The 25,877-nt window shown below is 27.7% G+C and overlaps 3 protein-coding genes across 3 annotated transcripts in view; all 3 read right to left on the bottom strand.

Moving 5' to 3' along the window:
• LOC142329438 (uncharacterized) overlaps positions 1 to 25,877 on the bottom strand; it is a 68,387-nt gene that overhangs the window by 31,603 nt on the left and 10,907 nt on the right. The gene's annotated exons all lie outside the window — the stretch shown is intronic.
• Positions 999 to 10,365, bottom strand: LOC142329439 (uncharacterized). The gene is made up of 4 exons (XM_075374075.1): positions 10,293 to 10,365; positions 6,650 to 6,743; positions 5,172 to 5,369; positions 999 to 3,441 (listed from the first exon to the last, which is right to left on the bottom strand). Exons 1-4 carry the CDS (start codon positions 10,334 to 10,336, stop codon positions 2,395 to 2,397), a joined length of 1,383 nt encoding a protein of 460 aa, XP_075230190.1. The 5' UTR covers positions 10,337 to 10,365; the 3' UTR covers positions 999 to 2,394.
• LOC142329440 (uncharacterized) lies at positions 15,301 to 22,112 on the bottom strand. The gene is made up of 5 exons (XM_075374076.1): positions 21,993 to 22,112; positions 20,901 to 20,973; positions 20,120 to 20,239; positions 18,341 to 18,703; positions 15,301 to 15,548 (listed from the first exon to the last, which is right to left on the bottom strand). The coding sequence occupies exons 2-5, from the start codon at positions 20,952 to 20,954 to the stop codon at positions 15,531 to 15,533; spliced, it is 555 nt and encodes a 184-aa protein (XP_075230191.1). The 5' UTR covers positions 20,955 to 20,973; positions 21,993 to 22,112; the 3' UTR covers positions 15,301 to 15,530.

The raw sequence follows: 25,877 nt of genomic DNA, 5'->3' as shown, positions 1-25,877 counted from the left end.
ATTTATTCTAAAAGTAGCACAATAGCGTTCAACTTTGATCGGTAATATCTCCGGAGATAATTAACGAATCGAGTTTTTTCTTTAAAAAAGCGCCTTTTCGAGTACTTTAAGCTGTGCTTTTTAAAGTTATTTAGATTATAATACGTGAAGATATTAAATTTGTTTATAAGAAAAAAAAATTGCATGTTTAAAAAATTCCCTATGCTCTATAGGGAATTTTTTAAACCAATTTAAATTTTTACAAATTCATTAAGAAAATTGGGATTCTCTTTATTATATAATTAAATTTTCAAGTATCTAGAGACTTCATTTCAGGCTCTACACAATTTGGAAAAATCACTTTTTTTTTTCTTTAAATATGGATTGCAAAATTATTGTGCAAAAACTATCAGACCGATTTTGTTGAAATTTTCCGTGTTGCTTTATCATATCAAAAGGTTATTTGAGGCAAAATCTGAAGGTCCTATGTATAATATAAGTACTCGAAAATAATTCCCCAAAGAACTTGTATTATTATTTTTTAATTTTTTGACAATTATTGTTATTTTTACATCAATAATAATGTATTTTTCGATTTACAACCGATGATGATATTGTGTGTAAAATTTAATAATAAAACTTTTTCATTTGTCGATCTTTTCTCTAAAATTAACAGTTATCGAGTTATCTAGAGAAATAGGAGAAAAAAGCTGGATATTATTGCGATTTTTTTACATTTTGTTTAATAAAAATTTAAGCACATTTTTTTCAGCTGGCACATAAAGAAATAATCATGTCTGGTGATATACCGGACGCATTAAAGCAAAAATTAACAGTTATATAGAAAAATTCTAAATATGCCCATTTTAAAACAGATACCGTCTAGGCTACATGTAGAGTAATCTCAATAACTAAAATAATTTTATTTTTCCAACAGAGATAAAAATTTATTAATAAAATCATGAATTAATAATTTAATTTTTTGCTACAACGTGGAGTAGGTTAAAGGATGACAAAAGTTATAAAAAAATAATGTTTTATTAATTAAAAAAAATACTTATATACTAAACACCTTGCAAAAATACAAAGTTTTTCAGTTAAATTACATCATTAATAATAATAATAATAATAACAACAATAACTTAGGTAGAAGTAAATATGTACATATATAAAGTATTATAAAAACTTAAATTTCAGAATTTAATACATTTTTTATCAACATAAAACAGTTAATTTTTAAATAAATTTTAAAACATGAATAATCTTTACTCAACATAAAACAGTTAATTTTTAAATAAATTTTAAAACATGAATAATCTTTACTCATTAAAAATATTTTGTAACTAGCTGTATTTATACATTGTTAACTTAATTCAGTATAATAAGCAGTACTTGATTATATTCTAGTATTAAAAATTTAATTTTGATTAAATTCAAAATTAAATTTTTATTTAAATATATTACCATTAAACAAAGATTGAAAAGAAAACTTTTTGCCTTTTTTAATTTTTATACAAAAAAACGATAATATTATTTTTTTTTAACTTTTATTGAAATCCAAAAAGTAATTATTTTATTGACTAAGTTCAATAATAAATTAAAATATTCGTGTTACATTTTTTCCAACGTTGCAGATTGTAAATTAAGAAAGGTTTTTGAAACCTTTTTATTTATCTTACAATAACAAACCCACAGGTTAGTTAGTCTCTTGTTAACAAAAGTGAGTATTAAATTTTTCATTGATAAAAATAAATAAAAATCATAACTTCAAGCGTCTATTTTTTCTACTCTAATTTTGAAAAGATATTTATGTGAAATTTCCATGATCCTGGTCTAAGTTCCACTTCAATACAAAAATTAAAACATAAATATTTAAAAATTAAATAAATAAAATTTAAAAATCAATTTTAACTGAAATATTTATCTGGACTTTTTTTTGTGACAATAAAAAAAAGAATTTGCTTTTTTAATTGTAACATATGAAACAAATTTTTAACAAAACAACTGGCAAAAATATCGAGACATTTACTTCTTAGATTTATAAAAACTTACCTAAAAATAGATAAAAATATTACACATTTTATGTAAAAAAAAAAAAACAAAAATAATAAAATGCGAGTATTAACAACCTAAAACGAATAAGACTAATTTTTCATACAACTATATTATTAATGACTGATTCCTAGCGTACACATGTTAAATAAATACATATAAATATTACGCAGTTAAATTAAGTTTACATTATTTTGTAAATTGTATTCTACTATTACGGAAAAGTAACGGTAAATTTTAAAGAAATTTGAAAACTAACAAGAACTACTAACTGGAATTAACTCATTAACTTGCATTAAATAAATTTAATAAAAAAAAAAATACTGACCAAATAGCTTTATATTCCACATAATTTTAAATCAATTACTTAAAACTACGGCTGTAACCTATTCCAGCTTTGGTATTTTTAAAACCATCAAATCTACCGCCGTCAATTCTGTCATGTCGTATGTACCCGCTCACTTTTTGGTTTCCATCCTTTGATTTCCATATGTCGTGTTCAACCTTAGCGGTACTTTGCCATCCTCCATGACTGTTAGGTCCGAATGATTTTGTACTGTGAATCATTCCTCTTGTATTACTTTCTTCTGGATAAGGTGATCTACGGAATCTGTGGGAATAACCAATTCCGCCACTAGTATCCTTAAATCCGTCAAATCTACCTCCTAATACTCTATCTTGTTTTATATATCCTGTTACCCTTTGGTTTCCATCACTTGATTTCCAAAAGTCGTGTTCAACTTTTGCTGTACCTACCCAACCTCCATGACTGTTGGGTCCAAATGATTTGGTACCGTAAAGCATTCCTCTAGTATTGCTTTCTGGGGTGAACGCGCTGAATCCTTTATCATCAAATTTTGGAGATCTACGGAATCTGTGGACGTAACCAATTCCGCCACTAGTATCCTTAAAGCCGTCAAATTTACCTCCTAATACTCTATCTTGTTTTATATATCCTGTTACCCTTTGGTTTCCATCACTTGATTTCCAAAAGTCGTGTTCAACTTTTGCTGTACCTACCCAACCTCCATGACTGTTGGGTCCAAATGATTTGGTACCGTAAAGCATTCCTCTAGTATTGCTTTCTGGGGTGAACGCGCTGAATCCTTTATCATCAAATTTTGGAGATCTACGGAATCTGTGGACGTAACCAATTCCGCCACTAGTATCCTTAAAGCCGTCAAATTTACCTCCTAATACTCTATCTTGTTTTATATATCCTGTTACCCTTTGGTTTCCATCACTTGATTTCCAAAAGTCGTGTTCAACTTTTGCTGTACCTACCCAACCTCCATGACTGTTGGGTCCAAATGATTTGGTACCGTAAAGCATTCCTCTAGTATTGCTTTCTGGGGTGAACGCGCTGAATCCTTTATCATCAAACTTCGCTGATCTACGAATTCTCGTTTCCTGTAATCAAATAATCATATAATTAGATAAACTTATAGAGGATAATTAAGATATATTATTAATTAAACCTTACTTTAACTGATTTATTTAAAAAGTGGTACTGTTAAAATGCATTATTATATTTTATAGAAATGTTTGAATTTTGTAATAAAAATTGTTACTCATAATATCTTTAATGAAAGAATAGAAAGAAAATAAGGAAAAAAAATAATAAATTTTGATACTTTTTTCTTCTTCTTTTGTTGGAAATCCTAGTATTGGATTGCATTTTATCCAGTCTTTCCGATTTTCAGAAAATCATCCCTTTAACTACCTCTAGGAGTCCCTTTCATAAACTCATGTGTACGTCTGAGCTTCGGTCCTTCTCTAGCATTCTTTCTTAAATTATAGTTTCTAATATCGTTTTAGTCAACCCTCCATGTCTTAACAAATAGCCATCCTAATTGACCCTGCTTTGTTTTAACTTATTTAAAACAAGATTATTTTATTTAGTTCAAAATACCCATTAACAAACAAATCTAATTAGGTTAGAATACTGATTTTAGTTTTTGGTTTTAGCAATTTATTTCGTTATTTATTGTTTGTCTTACTTTACTTAGGATCTTTCATTATAAACATAATTATTATTCATTAACCGTTTTGGAAATAGATTTAATTTTCTTGTTACATCCATAACCTGGAATAGAATTAAAATATAGAGAAAAATTATGTATTTATTACTTATAAAAATAGCAGTTTAATATGGAGCAAAGAATAAGAAAATAAAATCTGCAGTACAGAAAGTAATGAAACAAGGATATTGGCTATCCCCATTGCATTTTAATATTTAGAAGAATGAAGTAATAAGAAAACAAAAAAGGAAAAGAAACTTCTGGCCGAAATAACAGTTATTAGGTAAAAATCATGATATTAAAATTTCGTGATGAATTTTTTATTTGGTTGAAATCGGAGCTAAGTTAAGAGAGGAACACATTAAGTACAGATTAATTGGAATGTGTTTACAACAATTTTTAACAATGTTCTCATCATAAAGTAAACAAAAGTAAAATTTAGGTAATGTATTGTAACCGATAAAATAATAATGAACTCTAGATGTCAATCTTAGATTAACAAAGGCATTGAATTTTTATTATTTATTTAAAGTTTTAAAGATAAACGAAATAAATAAGATACGAAAAGTTGTCCGGTAACATCCAGATCATTTCCAAAGAAAATAAATGTACTTGTAAAAAAACTATATACTAGTATGTTTAGAAAATTAGAACATCTTTTAATTGTATGGAATTTAAGGCATTATGACGGAACGAAACAATTATAATAGGGATTTTTTACATATATATATATATATATATATATATATATATATAAAATAATAATCAATCTTTGAATTGTTATAATATTCGTGAATGTTGTTTTATTTAGTGAATTTTTTTGTTATGAAAGAACGGACAACAACAGTTCTGATCATTAGCCCGTTGGAAATTGGTAGCGTTTGAATAGATGCCACGCCTGACCGGAATTCGAACCCGGGACCTCCGCATGAAATTTCGAGACGTAACTAGCCTCAAAGGTCAGTTTTATTTAGTGAATTGTTATGTAAACAATTCAATAAATTACGAAATTGGTTTACTCAATTTTTCACGAATATTATGCGAGAAATTCAAGAAAATATAAATGGTTTATACATTTTTTTATGAATAATATAAAAAATTAAGAGAATTTATTTTTACCTCATTAGGTTCTGTCGCTGTTGATCTACGATGCCTTTGTTGTGTTGGGCCTTGGAATTCTTCAGGTATATTGCAGGGTTCTCTAAAGCAGACTACCGTTGGAGGCGGTATTCTGGGGTTTCCCGGAAATATAGACTTCACATCTCTCGGTATTCTCTCCAATAATCCACTATCATCTCTCAATAATTCTGGGTCATCCTGTAAAAATTAATAAAAAGATATTGTATAAAGTTCATATTATTTTTAATTTCGAAATTTTAATTTCTCAATAATACAAAAAGAAGAATTTAGCATCAAAATTAAAACTCTACTTCTATATTTGTTCCAGCAAATAAGCTTTACTGAAAATATAATTGCAAAGTCCCCCCCGAATTAGTAAAATAAATAAATAGCCCGAAAACAAAAACAATCTGTCATTTTTCAATTATTTCATATCATATTTTCACTTAAGGTTTGAGCTTATTTAGAGAAATAATAAAATAACAATAAAAAAATAAAAACTTTTCTTTTTTATTGGTAAGAATATGAAAATAAATGTATATCAGCTTTATTACCAATACGTAATCCCTTTAACCCACAGATGTGAGCTTAATTTCTTTCATGTCACAATTTCTCTTAGGATATTGATCTCATTTTGGAAGTGAGTATTTTTTACGTTACATTATGTAAACAGAGGTTAGTGAATTTTGAAAAAAAAATTGTAATATAAATAATGTAATAAATAATTTAAATTTATATTCATAAATTAAATTAATATGTAAAGATTAAATTAATTAACGTAAATAAATTGCATTAGAATTTAAAAAAAAATAAATTGGTTATTTAAATATTAATTCGTTTCGAAATACTCAAATACACATTTTCTGTTACCATTAATGTTTAATTTACTCCTTCAGATATGTTTTTAGTGCATAAATGTTCTTCTTCTTATTCTTCAGCTATCATAGATTAGGATCCAAATTCTGTTTCAGCATCATAAAGTCTTCCACCTATCTTTTTCTGGGCCGACTCCGATCTCATCTACCTCTGGGTTATAGTTCAATGTTCTTATAAGAGCCTACTGCCTTCCATCCTGTTGATATGCTCTAACCAATCTATTTATATTCCTGTTTATCTGCCAAATTCTGTTTATATTCCCTTATTATTTCCGTCATTCACTTGGAACTCTTGACTTATATCTATATTTCGATTATCCAAACGGGTTACTACACAAATATTTTAGAAAAACCAAATTATATAAATGTAACAACTTTCGTATTTTCTATTATTCTTTTCTATGATCCACAAATAAAAAAGAACTTTTAATAAAAATACGATATTTTTATTTGTCCGAATGTGTGTATCATTGATAGATTATTTACACTCCATGCTTTAAATCTTTATTACCACTCAGTTTAATAATCGATTAATATAACAATTAATACATAAAATAGTAATATATAAAAATTAAAATATTTTTAATAAAGAAATAAACTTACCTCCTCCATCAATGACGATGCACGAGTAAACACAATGCATAACGTAAAAACTAACGTACCGCTAACTGATGACGTTTTCATTTTGTCTTTTTTTCTGGAAAGAATTGAAACATATAAATAAATTTAAATAGAAAAAAAACATAATTTTTTTTTTTTTTGTTTATAATTTATTCCTTACAGATGGTTTTCTAATTAGATATATCGTGTTTTCTTATTAATACCACACGATTTTTGATAAATGTTAGTTCAATTTTAACTGAATTTTAACGCTTAAATAAACGCCGGTTGATATTTGTATTAAGTTATTTGGCGTTTACATAAAACATGTAATTGGTATTTAAATAATTAAATGTCAATAGATTTTATTGACATTTAATTAGGAATTTAGATGGAAGCGGAATTTTATCGGGGGAATTTAGAGAAGCTTGAGGAAGAGATGATAAAGAAGATTTTTGAGGAGGACATCGCAAGAGGTTTGAGTAAAAAAAATAATGTTGAAAATTTAGAAGAAGACTGGGAGAATGTTAAAAAGGAAATTCTTAAATCAGCAGAAACGAACTTAGGCAGAACAAAGAGAACTAGTAGAAAACCTTGGATATCAGAAGATATATTGCAGCTGATGGATGAACGTAGGACGTACAAGAATGCTAGTGATGAAAAAGCTAAAAGAAACTATCAACAATTAAGAAATACTGTAAACAGGAAATGCAAATTAGCGTATGAAAAGTGGTTTAAAAAAGTGTTCAGAGGTGGAAAGAGAAATGTTGATCATTGATAAAATAGAAGGAGCATACAGGAAAGTTAAAGTGCGGTGCATAAGTCAGAATCTAATAATGCGTTAAATAAAGATGGTACACCGATATATAATACTAAAGAAAAGGTTGATAAGTGGGTGGAATATACTGAAGAGTTTAAAGGAGAAAATAAATTAGAAACTGGTGTTAATGTGGAGGAATAGGAAGTCGAAGAGGATGAAAAGAGAGGTACAATACTGAGATCTAAATTTAATACAGCATTAAAGGATATGAATGGCAGAAAGACTCCTGGGGTAGACAGGATACCTTCAGAATTACTGTGCAGTACGGGTGAGGAAGCCATAAATAGATTATACAAACTGGTATGTAATATTTACGAAAAAGGGGAAGTTCCGTCAGACTTAAAAAAAAGTGTTATAGTCATGATACCAAAGAAAGCAGGGGCAGATAAATGTGAAGAATACAGAACAATTAGTTTAACTACTCATGCATCAGAAAACTTAACTAGAATTCTGTAAAGGATTGAGAGGAGAGTGGAAGAAGTGTTAGGAGTAGACCAGTTTGGTTTCAGGAAAAGTATAGGGACAAGTGAAGCAATTTTAGCGCTCAGATTAATAGTAGGAGAAAGATTAAAGAAAAACAAACCAACATACATGGCATTTATAGACTTAGAAAAGACATTTGATAATGTAGACTGGAATAAAATGTTCAGCAGTTTTAAAAAGTTAGATTTCAAGTAGAGATAGAAAAACAATTGCTAACATTTACAGGAACCAAACTGCAGTGGTAATAATCAAAGAACATAAGAAAGAAAGAGTAATGAAAAAGGAAGTTTGACAAGGATGTTCCCTGTCCTCTTTACTTTTTAATCTTTACATAGAACTAGCACTTAATGATGTTAAAGAACTATTTAAATCCGGAGTAATAGTAAGGTGAAAAGATAAAGATACTACGATTTTCTGATGATATTGTAATTCTAGCCGAGAGTAAAAAGATTAGAAGAAACAATGAATGGCATAGATGGAAATTCTTCGCAAGAACTACCACGTGAAAATAAACAAGAAGAAAACGAAAATAATGAAAGTAGTAGAAATTGTAGTTGTAATTGTAACTTGTAGTAGAAATAAAGTAGATGGATCACTGAATATAATAGTAGAAGACTCTGGAGGTAAAAGAATTTTGTTATTTGGGAAGTAGTATTACTAAAGATGGACAAACAGGAGCTATATAAAATGCCGAATAACACATGCGAAACAAGCTTTCAGTCAAAAATACAATTTGTTAATATCAAAAATAAATTTTAACATAAGGAAAGCATTTTTGAAAGTATATGTTTGGAGTGTAGCTTTATATGGAAGTGAAACTTGGATGGTCAGAGTACCTGAGAAGAAATGATTCGAAACTTTTGAAACGTGCTGCTATAGAAGAATGTTAAAGACCAGGTGGATGGATAAAGTGATGTAGAGGTGTTGTGGCAAATCGATGAAGAAGAAACATTTGGAAAAATATAGCTGAAAGAAAAGACAGACTTATAGGGCACATCTTAAGGTATCCTGGAATAGTCGCTTTGATATTGGAGAGACAGGTAGATAGGAAAGGTTTTGCAGACAGACAACATATGGAATATGTAAAACAGATTGTTAGGGATGTATGATGTAGGGGGTATACCGAAATGAAACGACTGGCACTAGATAGGGAATCTTGGAGAGCTGCATCAAACCAGTCAAATGACTGATGATAAAAAAAGTAGATTTTATTAAATACCTTATCATTACAATTTCATTTTTTTCTTAACGAGTTAATAATTAAATTTCATACGTTTTTACAGTTGTATAAAAATAAAAAATTATATTTCAGGTAATTTTTTTTTCAAGATTTTATATTATAAAAATAAGACATCTGATATATGCATAATTTTTTTTAAAAATATAAATAGCAATTTTAATTATTTCTATTCATTAGTAATTTATATAACTATATTTCAATTTGATAAAAATGTTGTATTTAAATTTACCCTACCAACAATATTTTTAAAATGTAATATAATTTTTTTATATATTTTTGTTGTAAAATAATTAACTTATTAATTTTTATCCAAAGAAAAATTCAGTTCTGTTCTATATAAGGGCTTAATTCTAAATTTAATTATATTCTGTAAAATTAGCAGTCATTTAGACCAATAAATAAATTTCTAAGCTAGAGCAAAAAATAAATTATTTTGATAAAAATTAATCAGTTATTTATTTAACAATGTAAAAATAAAAATTTTCTATAAAAGATGAATTTGGTAGATTTAAAAATGATTTTTGTATAACATTTTTATTAAATAATTAATAAATGTTATGAAAGTGCGGGCATCAACTGCTATGGTCATTAGCCTGGTGGAAATTGTTAGCGTGTGACAAGAAGCCGTGTCCCCAGGATTCGAACCCTGGACTTCGCACTAAATACGGGGACGTTAATTTTTTTTTAATTCATTATTTATTTGACATTTGGATCATATAAGAAATAATAATATTTTATACAACTTTTCTTTCAAATAATCCACCATTTTCTTACTTTCTATCATTTTTTATAATCAATTTTTTCAGATAAAAAAAAATTAAATTATTATTTAATATATCAATAAATTAATTCGTTTTTAAAATTATTGGTAGAGGTTGTCTTTTATGTTTATAATTGACAATTTAATAGAAAATAATCTTTATAATTAATCCTTAATATTAATTATAAAATAATAACTTAAAATATAAATGAAATACGAGTATTAATAATAAGTATTAAATCAACTTATTTTTTAATTAATAAGAGCTTTATTGTAAAATACTTATATTTATTATTGTAAAAATATATACTATTATTAAAAAAATAACGTTTTCAATACTTACATGCTCTGCAAAGCTTGTTTCGTGAAGTGATACTGAATGTACATAACCCTTCTTATTATATATACAAATCAACCACAGTTTTCCTGTAATCGAATATTGTTAGGGAATTTCCATCTCCTATATTATTCATTGATGCACTATTACATCATCAGTTGTGGTATTTTAATTTTTTTTTGTAATAAATACGAAGTGCATACTGTAAATACATTGATAAGAATAAATTTTTTGAACCGTTTCATATAATGTAAATTACGTATACATATGAGTTGAAGGTCAAACGATTACAATAGATATACAACCTCCAATAATCTTTGTTAGACTCGATCTGTTATAAAAAAAAAACCTGTAAATTATTCAATGTTATCACTTTAATAAATATCTTCCAGGGGTTTTTACCAGGAAAAACAAAAAATCTGCTGATAATATGTCTAAATAACCTTGCTTGCTACTAAAAAAATATTTTCTCTGCTCAAAAAAGTTTTTGTAATCAGTTAATAATCCGGTAATTTCTATAATTAAATAAAAGCAGACATTTTACTTTTTTAAGTAAAAATTAAAATAGTAGTTGTAATAATAATGGCTATTATTTTAGGATAATTAAAATATGGATCGTTTAGTATTAGAATCGTTTATTAGTAATAATTTTTTAATATAAAATTTTTTATATAAAAAATTGGTTTAAATTTTTCAGAATTTCACCACAAGGTTTAATAAATTTCTACCACTTTCCTGCTACGTTATTGATTTTTTTTTCAAAAAGATAATGAAAATCAAAAGGAACAATCTTTTAATTAATCTGTAAAGCTACAATTAATTTTATTCTTTTTTTGCCCTCGAAAGTGTTAATGCCTCCCTAACCCCCTCACGAATAATAATCATATCTTCTTCTTCTTCCTCATGTTTTGGGTTCCTCCCGTTACGATTACAGAAGCTGATCTGTCATCTTTTCCAAGAACGTACTAAATTTCTGCGTCCTATTGGCTTATACTTGTATAGTCATATAGTACAATAAAATTGGGTTATCTTTTGAAATGTGTAAAAAAAACTCCTTTCTACCAAAGGCTTCCTAATTGGAAATTTTTAACTTTCTATTAACTAAGTTTCTCTTACGTTCCTTCATCCCCGTAATTAACAAAAAAAATTGTTTTTGGATATTCGATAACTTTTTTTTTCAACCTGTATCATTCTTCAAGGACACAAAATCCTTAGTGGTATTAGAAAGATCAGTGACCCCTTATCAACCCAAGTCTTCATTTAATTATTACAATTTTAAGTCTTCTGCCTTAAAATTGTAAAAAAGAAAAATATTTTTTTGTAGTTGCTATCTTTTACTTTCCCTTTTAGATTGCGCTATAGCAGAGATAGAACTATAGAGTTCTATAAGGGAAAGTATTTTAATCGATCCAATTTGGGCATATGCGGTTTTTTCCGGATCTTGATGTTTTGACACCTAAGGAACCCAAAATACCGGATAGAAATTTTCCGAATGTTAATGTCCGTATGTACGTGTGTATGTTCGGTGTCGCCATCTAAATCACCTTATATCTCCAGAACTTCTGGACCGATTTTGACAAAACATTGATTACTTCTATATATATCGGACATTGATGTCTTTAAATTTTCAACTTAAAAGGTCAAGGGGGTAAGGCTGTTCACTCCCAGTCTCTCAATATTTCGCTTTATGAAGGTCATATTTTTCTAAGGTACATTTTCTAACAATCAAAACAAATAGCAGTATTTGCAAAAAAAATGTTGCGAAATCAAAACCCCCCCCACACCAAAAAATACTCTTAACTAATGGCTAAGTGGACATACTGCCGTCAATACCCCCTGTCCCCCACAACGAGTGTTAGTGTCGCAGTCTGCCATCTACGAATGTCCCTTTTTCCCTGTGAGAAATTCCCTTTGCTCTCGTCCATTTGGACCAGGAAATTTGAAATTCCACAGTTTAGCTAACCAAATTCTTTTTTACACTTTAAATATTAGTTATTTATTTTATTTTATCTAGTTAATATTTCAAAGATGTAACACTAGATGTATTTCAAAGAAGTAGCACTAGCACTGACGTACAGCTGTTGTAGTCGTCTGACGTCACGGGTGAACGGTAGAATTAAATAAATTAATATATTTAAAGTGGAAAAAAGTTATTCGGTCTGATGGGTCGCGGTTTAACCACATGACGGAAAAGTACTACAACTGAATTGACAGCTTCTTTTAGATATATTTCATAAGAAAGCTACCTATTGTAATGGGTACCATAATTCGACTTCCGGAAAGTTTCGACACATGTTTGCGTTTCACATCCCCTAGACCCCAAAACCACCATCACCACATAAGTTTATATATATATATATATATATATATTCCACTTTCTTGTAGGCACGATAACTGCCGTAATTTTGCACCATTTGCGGCAATCACTTTCAAATTGTTTCTTAAGAATAATTCGTCACCAAAATCTCGGTCGAATTCGTTAACGGCCAAAAAAAGAACCATGTGAATGGAAATGGAGAGGAGCTTTTTCGAAAAAACAAAATATCGCTAAACCTTTCTTATTAATTAAATTATCAAATTCGTTTAAAGTTCGTACTATTCTTTAGATAAGGGCCTAAAACATATTTAAGTATAGTTTTTTAATATCACCAACAATTGGTCCAGGGGTGAGAAATAGGGTTTTGAAGACAAAACCAGCAAACCTCCCTTAATAGGCACAGTATCGAATCGGTTTAAAATGGCAGTTAGTTCTCTAAACATTACTTAAAACCTTTGAAACAATTTTTGATATCACAAGCTCTTACGGTAAGGGATGACGAAAACTTTGCTAAAATTGCAAGAAGATGGACTTGTCATATAATAAACATGTGAAACTTTTTTTCACATGCGACCATTGTCGAATTGAATAAATTTTTATTTTTTAAAATTTTAACATGGAAACTTTTTTATCCTCTACTTAGCATCGGTGAAATCTACCTCCGCCTTCTGGCGTACCGAAAGGGATTTTTTTTCTATTATCTTTTTTCAAAACTACTAATTTTGGAGTGATGAAAAATTTCAGTCATGTTGATCATGTCACATTGTGATTTTTTGGCACTTTTCTTTTACTTATGTTATTATATGATTAATAAACTTACAAAAACCAAAAGAGATAAGCTAAATTCTTTTTTGGCTCCTTCTTTCGTTGCAGCTTGCGTTCCTTACTCACCTTTTAGTGTGAGGTCACAAATGAGTGAAGTGCATTTCTCTCTTTATTTTCTAGATTAAGTATATTTCTTAAAGTCTGAGCTATTTTGATTTATTTTATATTATTAAATGCTTTTTCAAATAATACCACTTCAAATAAAACTAATCTTCTTCAAAATTTTTGAAAAATGGTCTAATGGCTAAAACTGGTTTCAGCATACCCATAAGTTTTCTTAACCAAATTGGTCTTAACGTCTGCTTCTCGTTCTGCTTTTCCACAAATTCTTCCAGTTAGATAATTTATAACATGTGATGTTTAAAACCATATTTAAACAACATTCACATACTGATGGGCAGAAGTATCCATATTTATCAGCTTCTGTTTATTTGATTTGATAAAAATTATGTGTTACCAATCTAATAAATTTTTGATAGTATTACATAACAAAATTTGTAAGATAAAAAGTCCAATGAATATCAACAATTTGTGATTTTTTTGTTCTTTCTTAAATTTTTTCAGAATTCTGTAAAATTCAGACTGTTTTCTATAGTATTGAATAAAACAATAGAAGTTGATAATATACCATCTAAACTCCTTTTGAAAAAATTCAATAAGTCTCTTGAAGTTTCCTAAGAATTTTTCATATTCCTTACACTTATTAGCTCTCTATTCTCTTTCTAATAAACGGGTACAATCTTTGCCTCTGATTTTTTGCCTTTATTTTCTTAAATATTCTCATATTTTTCTTAACTTTACATTTAAGTTTTCTTTAATATTCATCCCTGCACAAACTCAAATAATCAAGAATACGTGTTGCAGTTTCTTTTTTTCATTCTACAACAAATTTAGAGAACATGTTCCTAAAATAGAAAACTTCATGGATTTCTCTGATTTTTTTTTAATCTGATAAATTTTACCGTTGGTGTTACATTTTTTAAAGCAATCACAAGATATAAATATGATTTGCAACTGATGACGAGGATAATTAAAATGTTCTTTACATATTTCTTAAGAACTTATTCAGAAATTCAGTCTTAAAATTTTACAAAATGTGTTCATGCACATCATATAAAAGCATGGCTTTTATTCATGTCTTTCAAATATGTTTGTTTGGTTTACATACTTCCTAAATCTGTAATTTATATATTCACTGTCTTCACAGAGGAATCACTAGAAAAGAGCTTCTGAAATTATAACTTAAACTTCGTATACTATAAATCAGAAGTATGTTACATTATTTTTAATTTTCAATTAAAATTGTACTTTATTTTTCAAACATAACTTGATAAAGTATATATTTTGTGTTATGCATGTTATTGCATTGGTATTACATATTTCTGTTGCACGATATGCAGGGTTAGACATCCTAAATGTTACATGAGATGAAGCGTTGTTAACATCCTAAATGTATATTACTCTTTTTGAATCATGATTTTCATGATATATATATGCATTGATCTCAAAATAATAACAAAAATTTCTGTCATTTTTCTAATAACTTTATTTAAGTTTTCTTTAATGAATTACATTAAAAAAAGGTTAATTATAATGCTAAAATGTATTTTATAAAAATAAAATATAATTGTGAAAAACTTACATAATTTATTTAATACATTCATAATCTATACAAAGATAAAAGTCTTTTAAACAGTGAAATTTTATGACTGAAGAAATTTGTTTAACAAGTAACAATTAATTATTATATGTATATCAATACTCTTTTTTGGTACAAGAATTCATTTTTTGTTGTCAAATTTTTTTTTAAAGCAATATATACGTTCATTAGATGATATTTGATATTAGTTTAAATTAATAACAACACAAGAGTAAATCGTAAAATAAATTTTATATGAGTAATATTAATAAATCTATGAAAATAAGTAATAGAAAAAAGTCAAAAATAAGATTAATAGTTATAGACATAAATAATAATAATTTTTCATTAATTTTGTTTTCTTGATTTTTTTATCTAGTTAATTACAAGTTGCACATGGTAGATTACAGAATCTGTGGGATAGATTTAGTTCAAATGTAGCATCTTTCCTTCTTCAATACCTCTAAAAATTCCTGGAAGACTGGAAATTTAAAAAATGCAAAAATAAATAAAAATGTAAATTAGATTAAATAACATTCAAAAAAATTAATAATTAATTTTTACAATAATGGTAATTTTTTAATAAAATACTTAATACTATAATGATGTCCAGAATCCTGTATGGTAGTCTTTATTGTTGAACACTGTCTCGTTCAATTTAATTAACAAAAAATTTGATGCTGTGCCCAACTAATTACAGGTATCAGATTGTTTATAAATCAGAAGAATCTTTGTAAATCATAATTTGTTCCAGCCAAACTTGTTTTTGAGCACAAGTGTATAAAGCGTTAAGATATTGGCAAGAAAGCTGGAATCATTGGTAAGAATATTCTCAGAAAGTATTACGGAGGATTCAGGAAATACTGATCAACACTAAACCAGATCTTGTGTATCAGGCAGATTCTTGAGAAATTTAAGAATATAACCATGTACTTCACCATCTCTACATGGATTTTATATAGGCATACAACATCATTAATAGAGAAAAGTTGCTGGAGTTTATGTAGTAATTTGGGTTACTGATAAAATTTTAAAGTCTTTCTAAAATAACATCACAAGAAACAAACATGCAGAATTAATGATGAGGGGGAATTGCAGAAGGTGTTTCATACTGGAAAAAGTTTGAGGGACTGAGATGTAAATGGTTTTATTCACTTTTTCTTGAGAAAATTGTTAGGCAACTATTGCTAGGCTTATCCTAGGAAGGATAATTTTTAATAGAAATATCCAGGTATTAGCTTTAACATATAATGTAGTTTTGTTACCTAGTAAAGAGAATTATTAGAAGAATTTAGTGCTGTGGAAATGACAGCAAAATAAATGGGAATACCATTCACATAAAGAAGACAAAGTACATGATATTTCAGAGAAGGTTAGTCAGATGTAAGAAGAGGTCAAGATTTAACTTCGGTTGAGAAATTGTTTGAGGGTAAAAAATTTATTAAAGAATTTTAGTAAAAAAAAAATGAAGAAGAAATTTACTGAAGAAGCTCAGTGCAACTATTCCCTAGGAGAATAAAATCCAAATCGACATAAGAAAAAGATTGTTGTTGGAAGTAGATGTTATAATGTTATAAAACATTTTGAGAGCTAAAAACATCTGCAAAAACTCTAAAATTAAATTATATAAAACTGTGATGAATCAGAAACATGGGCGACTACCATAGATGATGAGCATTACTTATGGAGGTGTGAAAGGAAAATAAACTAGTAAAGGGTTGTAACAAGTGTTAGGAAAAACTGATATTGTCAAACAGGTGAACCAAACTAAAAAATTGGACATATCAAAAGAATTTTTGCAGTTATAAAAGTACTTGCTGGAAAATTGGATGGAAGAAGAAGAAGAAGAAGAAGAAGAAGAAGAGGGAGGTGATTGGATGTTTTTTTGGAGGATTGGAGTGAAGAGATAAAGGAGACTTGCACAGTCAGGATGTTCAGAGGAATGAAGTATGATTGACTATGGTCCTTCATTGACTGTAGCACCAACCAGAAAGTAATATTTTAACAAAGGTTGGTGTATTATTTATCATGATGGTTTCTGAATTAGATTTTCTTTGGTTGCTACTACCAGCAATGATAAGATATTCTTTTTACAAATTGTTTAATTTATTTTAACTTCCATTTAAAATATTATTATTAAAAGTATGTTTCTGTTAACCGGAGTTCAAAAAAATCTGTACTGGTAGTAAATGTATGAATTTTTTTAGAAAAACTTTTTTAGAAAAAGCAAGTGCTAAGTTTTTTTTTATCTAAAGAGGCTAAAATACATTTTTTTAATGTAACATAATCAAGATACATTTTTTTCATTATTATATAAACTTTTTGGCTTAAAAGTCTTTCCCTTTGAAGTTTGATAATGGTAATCATGCTTTAAAACTGTTGTTAATTTTACCAGTGAAATTTTTCTAATTCTGTATTTTTACTTCTTAAATCGTTATTTGGAGTATGTTACAAGTTATTAAAAACGCTGATCACAGCCCAGCTTTTGTTTATTTTTATTGTTTGTTCTTCTGTTGGTATTAAAGTTGAACTGTTGTCCTTTGTTGTATAATTTTTAATGAAAAAAGAATATATTTTAGCCTTGAAAATTCCGTAATCAGGTGAGTTTAGTGCAATAATAATGACTAAATTATTTATTTATAAATAATTATCACTTAGTTTAATGTAGTCTACAATTTAAGAAAGCATTTTAAAAAGCCTTTTATGTGCTGTTGAAATGTTGAAAACCAAGTACCCCTACAACTGCAACAAATTAGGAAAATAAACTAAAAGATTCACAGTTAGTTAATCAGGGTTTGAAAACTGGACTAGATCATTTCAAAGAATACTATACTAGGAAAATTTTTTATTTTGTACACTGCTGTTATCATATAGTCTCTACAAGATCATCATCCCTACTGAATGCAGTTTTCCAAATAAACAATAAATAAATTCAAACAAGATCCTAACTTATTTTTTTGTAGTGATGAAATAATCAATAAATATTCTGCCCAGCGGGCAAATTTGTGCTTACAAATTTGTGCATCCAAAGAATCGACAAAATTTTTCTCGGACTCAGTCACACCAACTTGGTGAAACAGTTTGGTGTGGAATATCCTGCCAAGGAGTATTAGGACCTTGGTTTTTGATGTAACAACATTCTTATAGTAACAACATTTTTATAAGACATAAAATGAACATAATCTATAAATAATTACATGTGAGATTTCACGCATGCCTGCAGTCACATAAAGGTGTGTTTATTTCATGTTAAATAAAACAATAATTACAAACCTTAGAAAATGGATTTCGATCACTTGGTCTAGGACCAAATCGGTCACCGGGTGGAAAACGTTCACCTCCACTCCCTCTGTTGCATGGTTCATGATTGCAATAATAACTATCAAAACCACCTAATGCAAAACGTTTATGACGATCTTGTGATTGCATAATCTTTGGAGCATTAAGATCTTCAGAAGCTAGCTTATTCCATTTTGGACAATTCATATTTGGGAAGCACTTCACAATTCGTGGATTTGCATAGCTGGGTCTAATTTTTTCTGTTTTGGATGTATCTGAATTATAGTCCTGTACTACTGCCATACGTATTCGATCACTATTTCTTGGGATTTCGTAAAGTTTTGATGGTTCTATACCCTGAAAAAAAAACATAATATTAAATAAATCGTACTTATTGAATATATTAGATTGAATAATAATTATTCTGAAAGATATAGATTATTTTGAGTTTTAATAATTATTAAATTGTTTACTTGGTCCTTTAATTAATTATAAAAATAATTAGTGAACACATTTGACTCAGTAATTTTTCAGTACTTGACAAATTGTTATACTTGACAGCTCTAATTAGACTTTAATTGACTCTAATTAGAAATTTCTTATTTTAGGGGAGACTTAAATTATATATAAAAAGCAAAGAATTTTCATTTCTTAATTTTATTTATTTGTCAAGGTACACTTTAAATTTTACAAAAATGTTATTTTCATTATAGAAAGGTATTATGTAAGAGAACATCTATTTTCACAATGAAGAGAGATGCTACTTGAAAATGAGTTTGATCATAACAATACAATATAACAATAAAAAAAAATGGTGAAATGTAGAAAAAGTTATTGAATATGATATTACATTGTTATGGAGATTAGATTATTTTTGTAAATTTTTACTAAAATAACACCCAAACAAAAATATGAAAAATGTAGTACCTTGCTGAAGGGAACTGCATTTTTCTACATTTATATATTTCTCTTTTTCTGTTTAGCCTCTGGAACCACTGTTAGGTATTACTTCAGAGGATGAATGAGGATGATATGCATTCCTGAGATATGTGGTTAATTGAAACCCTACCTCCAAATAACACCAGTATCCACGATCTAGTGTTCAAATTCATATAAAAGTAACAACTGCCTTTACTAGGATTTGAACCTTAGAACTCTCGACTTTGAAATCAGCTGATTTGCAAAGAGGAGTTCACCACTAGACCAACCCAGTGGGTTCCATTTGTATATTTATTAATTTTTGAACTAACAAAGATTTTGTATCACTTGCTGTTTGACTGGTTTGATGCCCTTTTCCCTGTTCTGTGTTACTGCTCTTAAATTCAACTTACATCTTTATTTATCTGTTTTATATTTTCTAAATTTGATCTTCCTTTTTGTTACTAGAAAAAATTTTAATTCGCTTGTCTTAATATATAGTCCGCAATCTTGCCTTTCGTTTTTAATGATTTTGTTCCAAGTTAAAAATATCTCTTTTCCAAACAACCATGAACCTCTCTCCCACTCTATCAAACTACAAACATCATTCAGCATTAATTTTTAAAACCAGTTTTGTGCATTTATGGTTTTCATACTGTCATGATTTGCCACTATAAAGTGCTACATTCCATAGCAGTATCTATAAGAATTACTAAATAGATTAATAATAAAAAAATAGTCAAGGACAAAATATTTTTGGTTTATAAAATTAGTCTATAATAGTATAAAATGTAGATTTTTTTTTAATAAAGTATTATTAATAATAAAATGATACATAAATTATTAATAACTCACCATTGATAACGGAAACATATGTTTTGAGTAACCTGGATATGGTTCTTCTAAAAGATGTTCTCTTATCATCCATGGTTCGTTGTTTAATTCACTTTCCTGTGCAGTAGATGCACCCAAAACCTGCAATAATAATTATTCAGTGTACTATTATTTAATATCTAACCTTTATAATGTAAAATAAAAATATCAGAATTCTTCTATGAACCTAATTTTGTGCATAACACTTCAAAATCTATATTTTATTTCATTTGAGTTATATAATTATAAAAAAATGTGTAACATAATTAAAATTATGTAAAATTTTAATAATAAAGAGATCATTAATGGAAAAATCAATTTTTAACCTCTTTGTGTGTGATCAGATTAATTGATGTATAAGTTTTCATGGATGGTTTAATAATAACCATGGTTGAAACAAAACATTTTTGTTGTTTTTGTCAATAAAATTGTGTGTGTGTGTGTGTGTGTGTGTGTGTGTGTGCTGGAAGAGAGGTTTATTTATAATTGTATCTACTTTTTAATTGTTTATAAAATTTTCTTTTATTTAAAAACTAAATATCTCTCTCTCTAAATCAAAATAAACAGTAGTTCAAAACTGCTAAAATATATATATATATATATATATATGCCATGAAATTAATGTCGACCATATTCCTAATAAGAAAAAATCCGTGATGGCTAACATATTATTGGGTATATAATTATTGTATAAGTATACAATAATTAATTTCTAAAATAAATTTACAACTAAAAAAAAATATATATATTATTTAATATTTACCACTGAAACAAAAAGTAGACGCATCATCAGAGTTAAATAACTTTTCAAAGCCATCTTGATTTACTTTATTTTCCTGAAAAGTAATTTATATATAATTAAATTGTAGTATTAAATTTTGTTAAGAAAATTTTATTGCATAAACGTTTTTATCATATTACATTATATGATGTTACAATCTACAAGAGACAATAAACTTACATAACATGTATATTGCTTATATTTAGAGTATCCTTTGGTATGTATTCAATTTTGTAATAAATTTTCATTTTTACTAGTTTTTTATTCCCAAAGTAAGTCAAAATTAAATTTGTTCATAATTTTTTTTATTGATAATGTTTTTGGTTGTATCACATAATAGATTAATAGTAGTTAGTTTGATCTTTAATGAATACAAACATTCAGTTATTTTAAAAAGCTTCATAACCACAGAATCATAGGTTAGGCTAAAAATTGCGGAAAATAAATGTCTTAAAGTTGTTTGTCAATTTTTTTCTGTTTTTTACCGTCATTATAAAAAAAATCATATTTGGAAACAATTATTACAATAAATCTTCATCATAATTCATCCCCGCTACCCACAAAAGAGAAATCTTAGGTAACTTTTAACTGGTTTTGCATTTTTCAGTGAAATTTTTTTTAGTCTTCCATTTAACATAATAAATGTAGAAAAATTTTAAAAAATTCTTGGAAGGTGATTTTGAAGGTAGAGAAACAGAAAAAATATCAATTTTTTTTAAACTTGTTTTGGTTTATTAACACACTTGTATAATGATAATTTTATAATCTCATCATAAATACCCCGTCCCTAAAAAGTAATCGTAGATAACTTTTCCAAGTATCATTATTTATTCACTATTTAAGACTAAATAACCAATCCCAGGAAAGTATTACAACTTTGTTTTCAGCTTTTTAAAATAATAATTCAAGTTTTAATTTCTTAATTAAAAATTCTTAATCTTTACAGAGTGTGAGTTGTTAATAAATCCCTATTAGATATTATTTTAGAATAATAATGTTGACTTATATATTATAATATATATATATTATATATATATATAATATATATATATATATATAAAAGATGTAATTTACCTTTCAGCGGATGGATGATGACGGCTTAATCTCGAACGATTTACTAATATTCCGCTCCAGATTTCGTAGTAGTATATGCGATTCGTAATCATTACGTAATGTAACAAATTATAATTTACATTTGTAAATTAATATTGATATCAAATAAGCTGTAATTCCCCTTAATTAATCCTTGTATTTGTTAATATTTTATTTCCGACTTTTTTTAGCTAGAAGATAAGAATGTTTCTTTTCACTTTCCTTGTAATTTACACAATAAATACTTTCTTTATTTTGAGGTATGTAAAATAATAAATAAAAAAATAATAATTTTTATCTTAAAACGAGTACAAATACTAATCAAAATTTAGGCTGTGGATGGCATAAGTTATGGTAAAAAAGTATAAAATAAAATAAACGTAACATCACATTATCTTGGAGAAAAAAGAGTTGTAATTTACACATTCTCATGTAAATAAAGACAAAAATAATAAGTTATCAGAGATTTTTAAATTATTATTAAAACTAGTTTGATTAGGCCTGTATAATATAACGAATTCTTAGAAGTAGTTAAACATTTTTTGGTGAGACAGATTTGATTTTTTTCAAAATTCTTCATTCCAAGATTCTACTTTTTGAAAGACGATACGCAAATTCTCAGAGTACACTCATTTTCATTCCAAACTTAATTAATAAATTACTGAATTTGATCAAAATCTTATATAATTTTGTATTCCACGGTGTTTGTTTCAAAAGAAACAATAAATAAAAAGCATTACTATAAGGTTTATCCCTAAAATTGAACTGTTAGCAGTTATATGTAATAATTCTGGACTCTTTAAAAATAATTGAGAAGGGAGAAAAACCTTTTTTTTGTTCTCCAACGTTTAACAAAAATATTCATTATTTATCGATTAATAAGCAGTATATTTCACGATCTAAATTTGTTCTCATGTATTTGTCTGGTAATAACGTTTCTCCATTTCTTTGTGCTAAAGTTTTGAATCTAGTATAATTTTAGTTTTTATATACAAACGTAGGAATGGACAAAACATTTTTACGTATGACTCCGGATAAAAGTTTGAAATATTATTTATTCTTTTAAATATTACTCGAATAGAACCAAAACAGCCTACCTACGTGGCTTAACAGGTAGAGTCTCAGCATTTTGTGGGGAGGTAACGGGTTCGATTCCCGGTCAGACATGGCATATTTTCATACGCTACCAATTTTCACCGGCTAATCATAGCTGTTATGCCTGCTCATTCATAACAAAAAAAATCTGATGTGGACATCACATGATTTCCTTGTACGCCTATTAAATTACATATACATATTTTTTTTTAAATGAAAAGTACATAAAATTATATTTCAGCGATAACTTCTGATATTTTTTCATATTTTTATTTTTTTTTTTATTATTGGTTTTTATTGACTGTATTTACAATAATTTTCTCAAAATTAAATTCTCTTCAAGTTTTTTTGCTAAATCTTTCGCATTTATTAGTAATTTAACGAAGCTATTGTATTACAAACCTAAAAAACATTTGTTTTTCAACACCGATTTCTGTGTATTACATCGGATATCTTAAAAGCTACTGGAGCTGCAGTTTTGGGACCTGTTTTATCCTATTTCCGAGCTCAAATTACATAAGAAGCCATCAATTTTACTCCTTAATTTAGGTCCCAAAAAATACAGTATGGCCCTTTTTTTATTAGAAGAGATGAAATCCGGGCGAAATCGTTCGCTATCCATAATTCTAAAATAAAGCGTTTCCAGACTTATGTGTATATGAATCTTTTTCATTTTTTTCACCAGTAGAACATGTCTTGTAGTAAACATGTGACTGTACATATCCTTTATTTTCAGTTTTACTTTATCATACCTTTTTGGACCTCAGCCGTTCATTTTATTTTTTCCTCTTATAACTACTATTATGTAAATATCTTTATGTAAGTTCTAACTAGGATCTATATATATATATTAGTATGTATGTGTGTTTAACCGATGTTAGTTTAAATCTCAAGATTAATTATTTTATAGGTTTTTTCTAAACTTTGAGAGTGGATTTAGGCGTATATAAAGCCAGATAAATAAAAAAATAAAAAAATTTCGGGGGGAACTGGCGAAAAAGATTCTGTCGCCAGGGGGGCGAATCGTGGACACGTACAGGGTTAGGGAGGCAGCCTCTTGCTGAGGGCGTTCGGGTCCAGCAAATGGTTGGATCAGGACGTTCTGATGACGCATTGAGAGCCGTCGAGGTTTGTGAGGTGGGAGCGCGATTCAGGGGAGATATGCATGGGATGCATACCGGACCCAGACTAGATGATAGGGAGGGGAAGAGTAGCCCTCTTGGGGAGAGTCACCATGGCAACCGGGAAGGATGTCGTGATGTCCCAGTAATCTAAGAGGGACCCCGTCGGGAGATCAGCTTCCAGCTGCACTAAGGGGGGTTAGTCTTCAGCCACGTCACTTGGGACCCACCGAAGTAACGTCTTCTAGGTGGTTACCGGTTGCTCTCAAGTGGTTAAATAATAATAATAAAAAATCCAGATAAATCGATTTTTTAATGACCATAAACTTAAAATTTGTAACACGTCGTATTTTACAATGTCATCTTTTACGTAGTTAGTTGCTGACTGAATCACTTCCTGTAATAGATATTAAATTAATTTTATTTTATTATTCCATTCGTTAACATTGAGTAAATTGTTTTCGAGAATTTGGTATTTAATAATACATTTTTTTAATCATTATTTTCGTAAATAGATGCAGGATGTTATTATTCAAAGATAATCCTATTGTGTACTGTATACATATTTATAAAGAAAATTGTACAAATAAATACGTGTAATTGCTAAAACCCGTTATTTTTTCTTTTTATTCCATCCAAAACGTATGTAAAATAACTAATTCTTTAGCACTATTTTAACGTGTGCTCATTTACTTAATTTGTGTCTATTCTACTGTTTATATGGAATTACCCTTTAATAATACAAACTGTTTTGAATAAACCTAAAGAACGAATACATTTTAACTAGAGTTCTGATGTAAAGTCGCAGTTGAGTTCTCTCAATGTCTTCAATTTCTGAACTTGAATTACCAGTTGGCTGTTCTTTCGGCTAATAGATTTTTATTTATTTTTTACTTTTTTTATTTTTATTTTTTTTTACACGCGCAATATGCTTGTTAGCAATAATATTGCAAACATTTATAATAAATATTATAATTGTCACAGGAAGTTTTTGAAATTTAAAAAAAGAGAGATTCCTTCCCCTAATCTTGCTAGAAATGCACGCTTGGATGAATTTTAATAAATCATTTCAAAATATATTATTGCAAATTTATTAATATTCTGAGCATTATGAGATTATTCTTATACTCTTATTGTATTACATTATATATTACATTGGTAAAAAAAATGTAAATTACATGTATACAGTTGTATTATAACCATGTACTTGGTTTATCTTGTATTAATGAATAATATTAATATATATTTATATTACTATAACATTTATTTAACTTACATTATATTCTCATGTTATTATAAAAAAGAACCTCTTTTTTGACGGGCCGTATGTTCAGATTCATATGTTTACTTATATTCTTGAAAATTTGTAAACATATCCTGTTATTTTATTTTTTTCTTATTTTTTAATAATAACCAGCTCAGCTTAAGTATTCTTAAGCAATTATGACTTCACTTTCCTTTAAAATGTGAAATTAACATCACTAATTTTATATCTGTTCTAGCTAGACAGTATGTTTAACATATATTTAAAATCTGAATTTAACTGAAGTATGAAATTATTGTGATTTAATGTAATGATTAATTAATTCAATGTAAATTTAAAATTAAATAAAGGAAGTGTAAATTATCCATAGTTCATTTTTCCGGCAAT

Source organism: Lycorma delicatula, chromosome 8 (genome assembly GCF_047948215.1).
Source record: "Lycorma delicatula isolate Av1 chromosome 8, ASM4794821v1, whole genome shotgun sequence".
NCBI classification, from domain to species: domain Eukaryota; kingdom Metazoa; phylum Arthropoda; class Insecta; order Hemiptera; family Fulgoridae; genus Lycorma; species Lycorma delicatula.
This window is presented reverse-complemented; position numbering and strand designations above follow the sequence as displayed.

What these genes read in the sequence shown, in the direction of transcription:
- LOC142329439 (XM_075374075.1), bottom strand. Translation starts at nt 10,336, where the DNA reads ATGTACATTCAGTATCACTTCACGAAACAAGCTTTGCAGAGCAT. An exon ending in AAACAAGCTTTGCAGAGCAT is followed by an intron (nt 6,744 to 10,292) that starts GTAAGTATTGAA and finishes AATTCTTTCCAG; the next exon opens with AAAAAAAGACAAAATGAAAA. An exon ending in CATCGTCATTGATGGAGGAG is followed by an intron (nt 5,370 to 6,649) that starts GTAAGTTTATTT and finishes TAATTTTTACAG; the next exon opens with GATGACCCAGAATTATTGAG.
- LOC142329440 (XM_075374076.1), bottom strand. Translation starts at nt 20,954, where the DNA reads ATGGCTTTGAAAAGTTATTTAACTCTGATGATGCGTCTACTTTTTGTT. An exon ending in GTCTACTTTTTGTTTCAGTG is followed by an intron (nt 20,240 to 20,900) that starts GTAAATATTAAA and finishes TTATTATTGCAG; the next exon opens with GTTTTGGGTGCATCTACTGC. An exon ending in ATATGTTTCCGTTATCAATG is followed by an intron (nt 18,704 to 20,119) that starts GTGAGTTATTAA and finishes TTTTTTTTTCAG; the next exon opens with GGTATAGAACCATCAAAACT.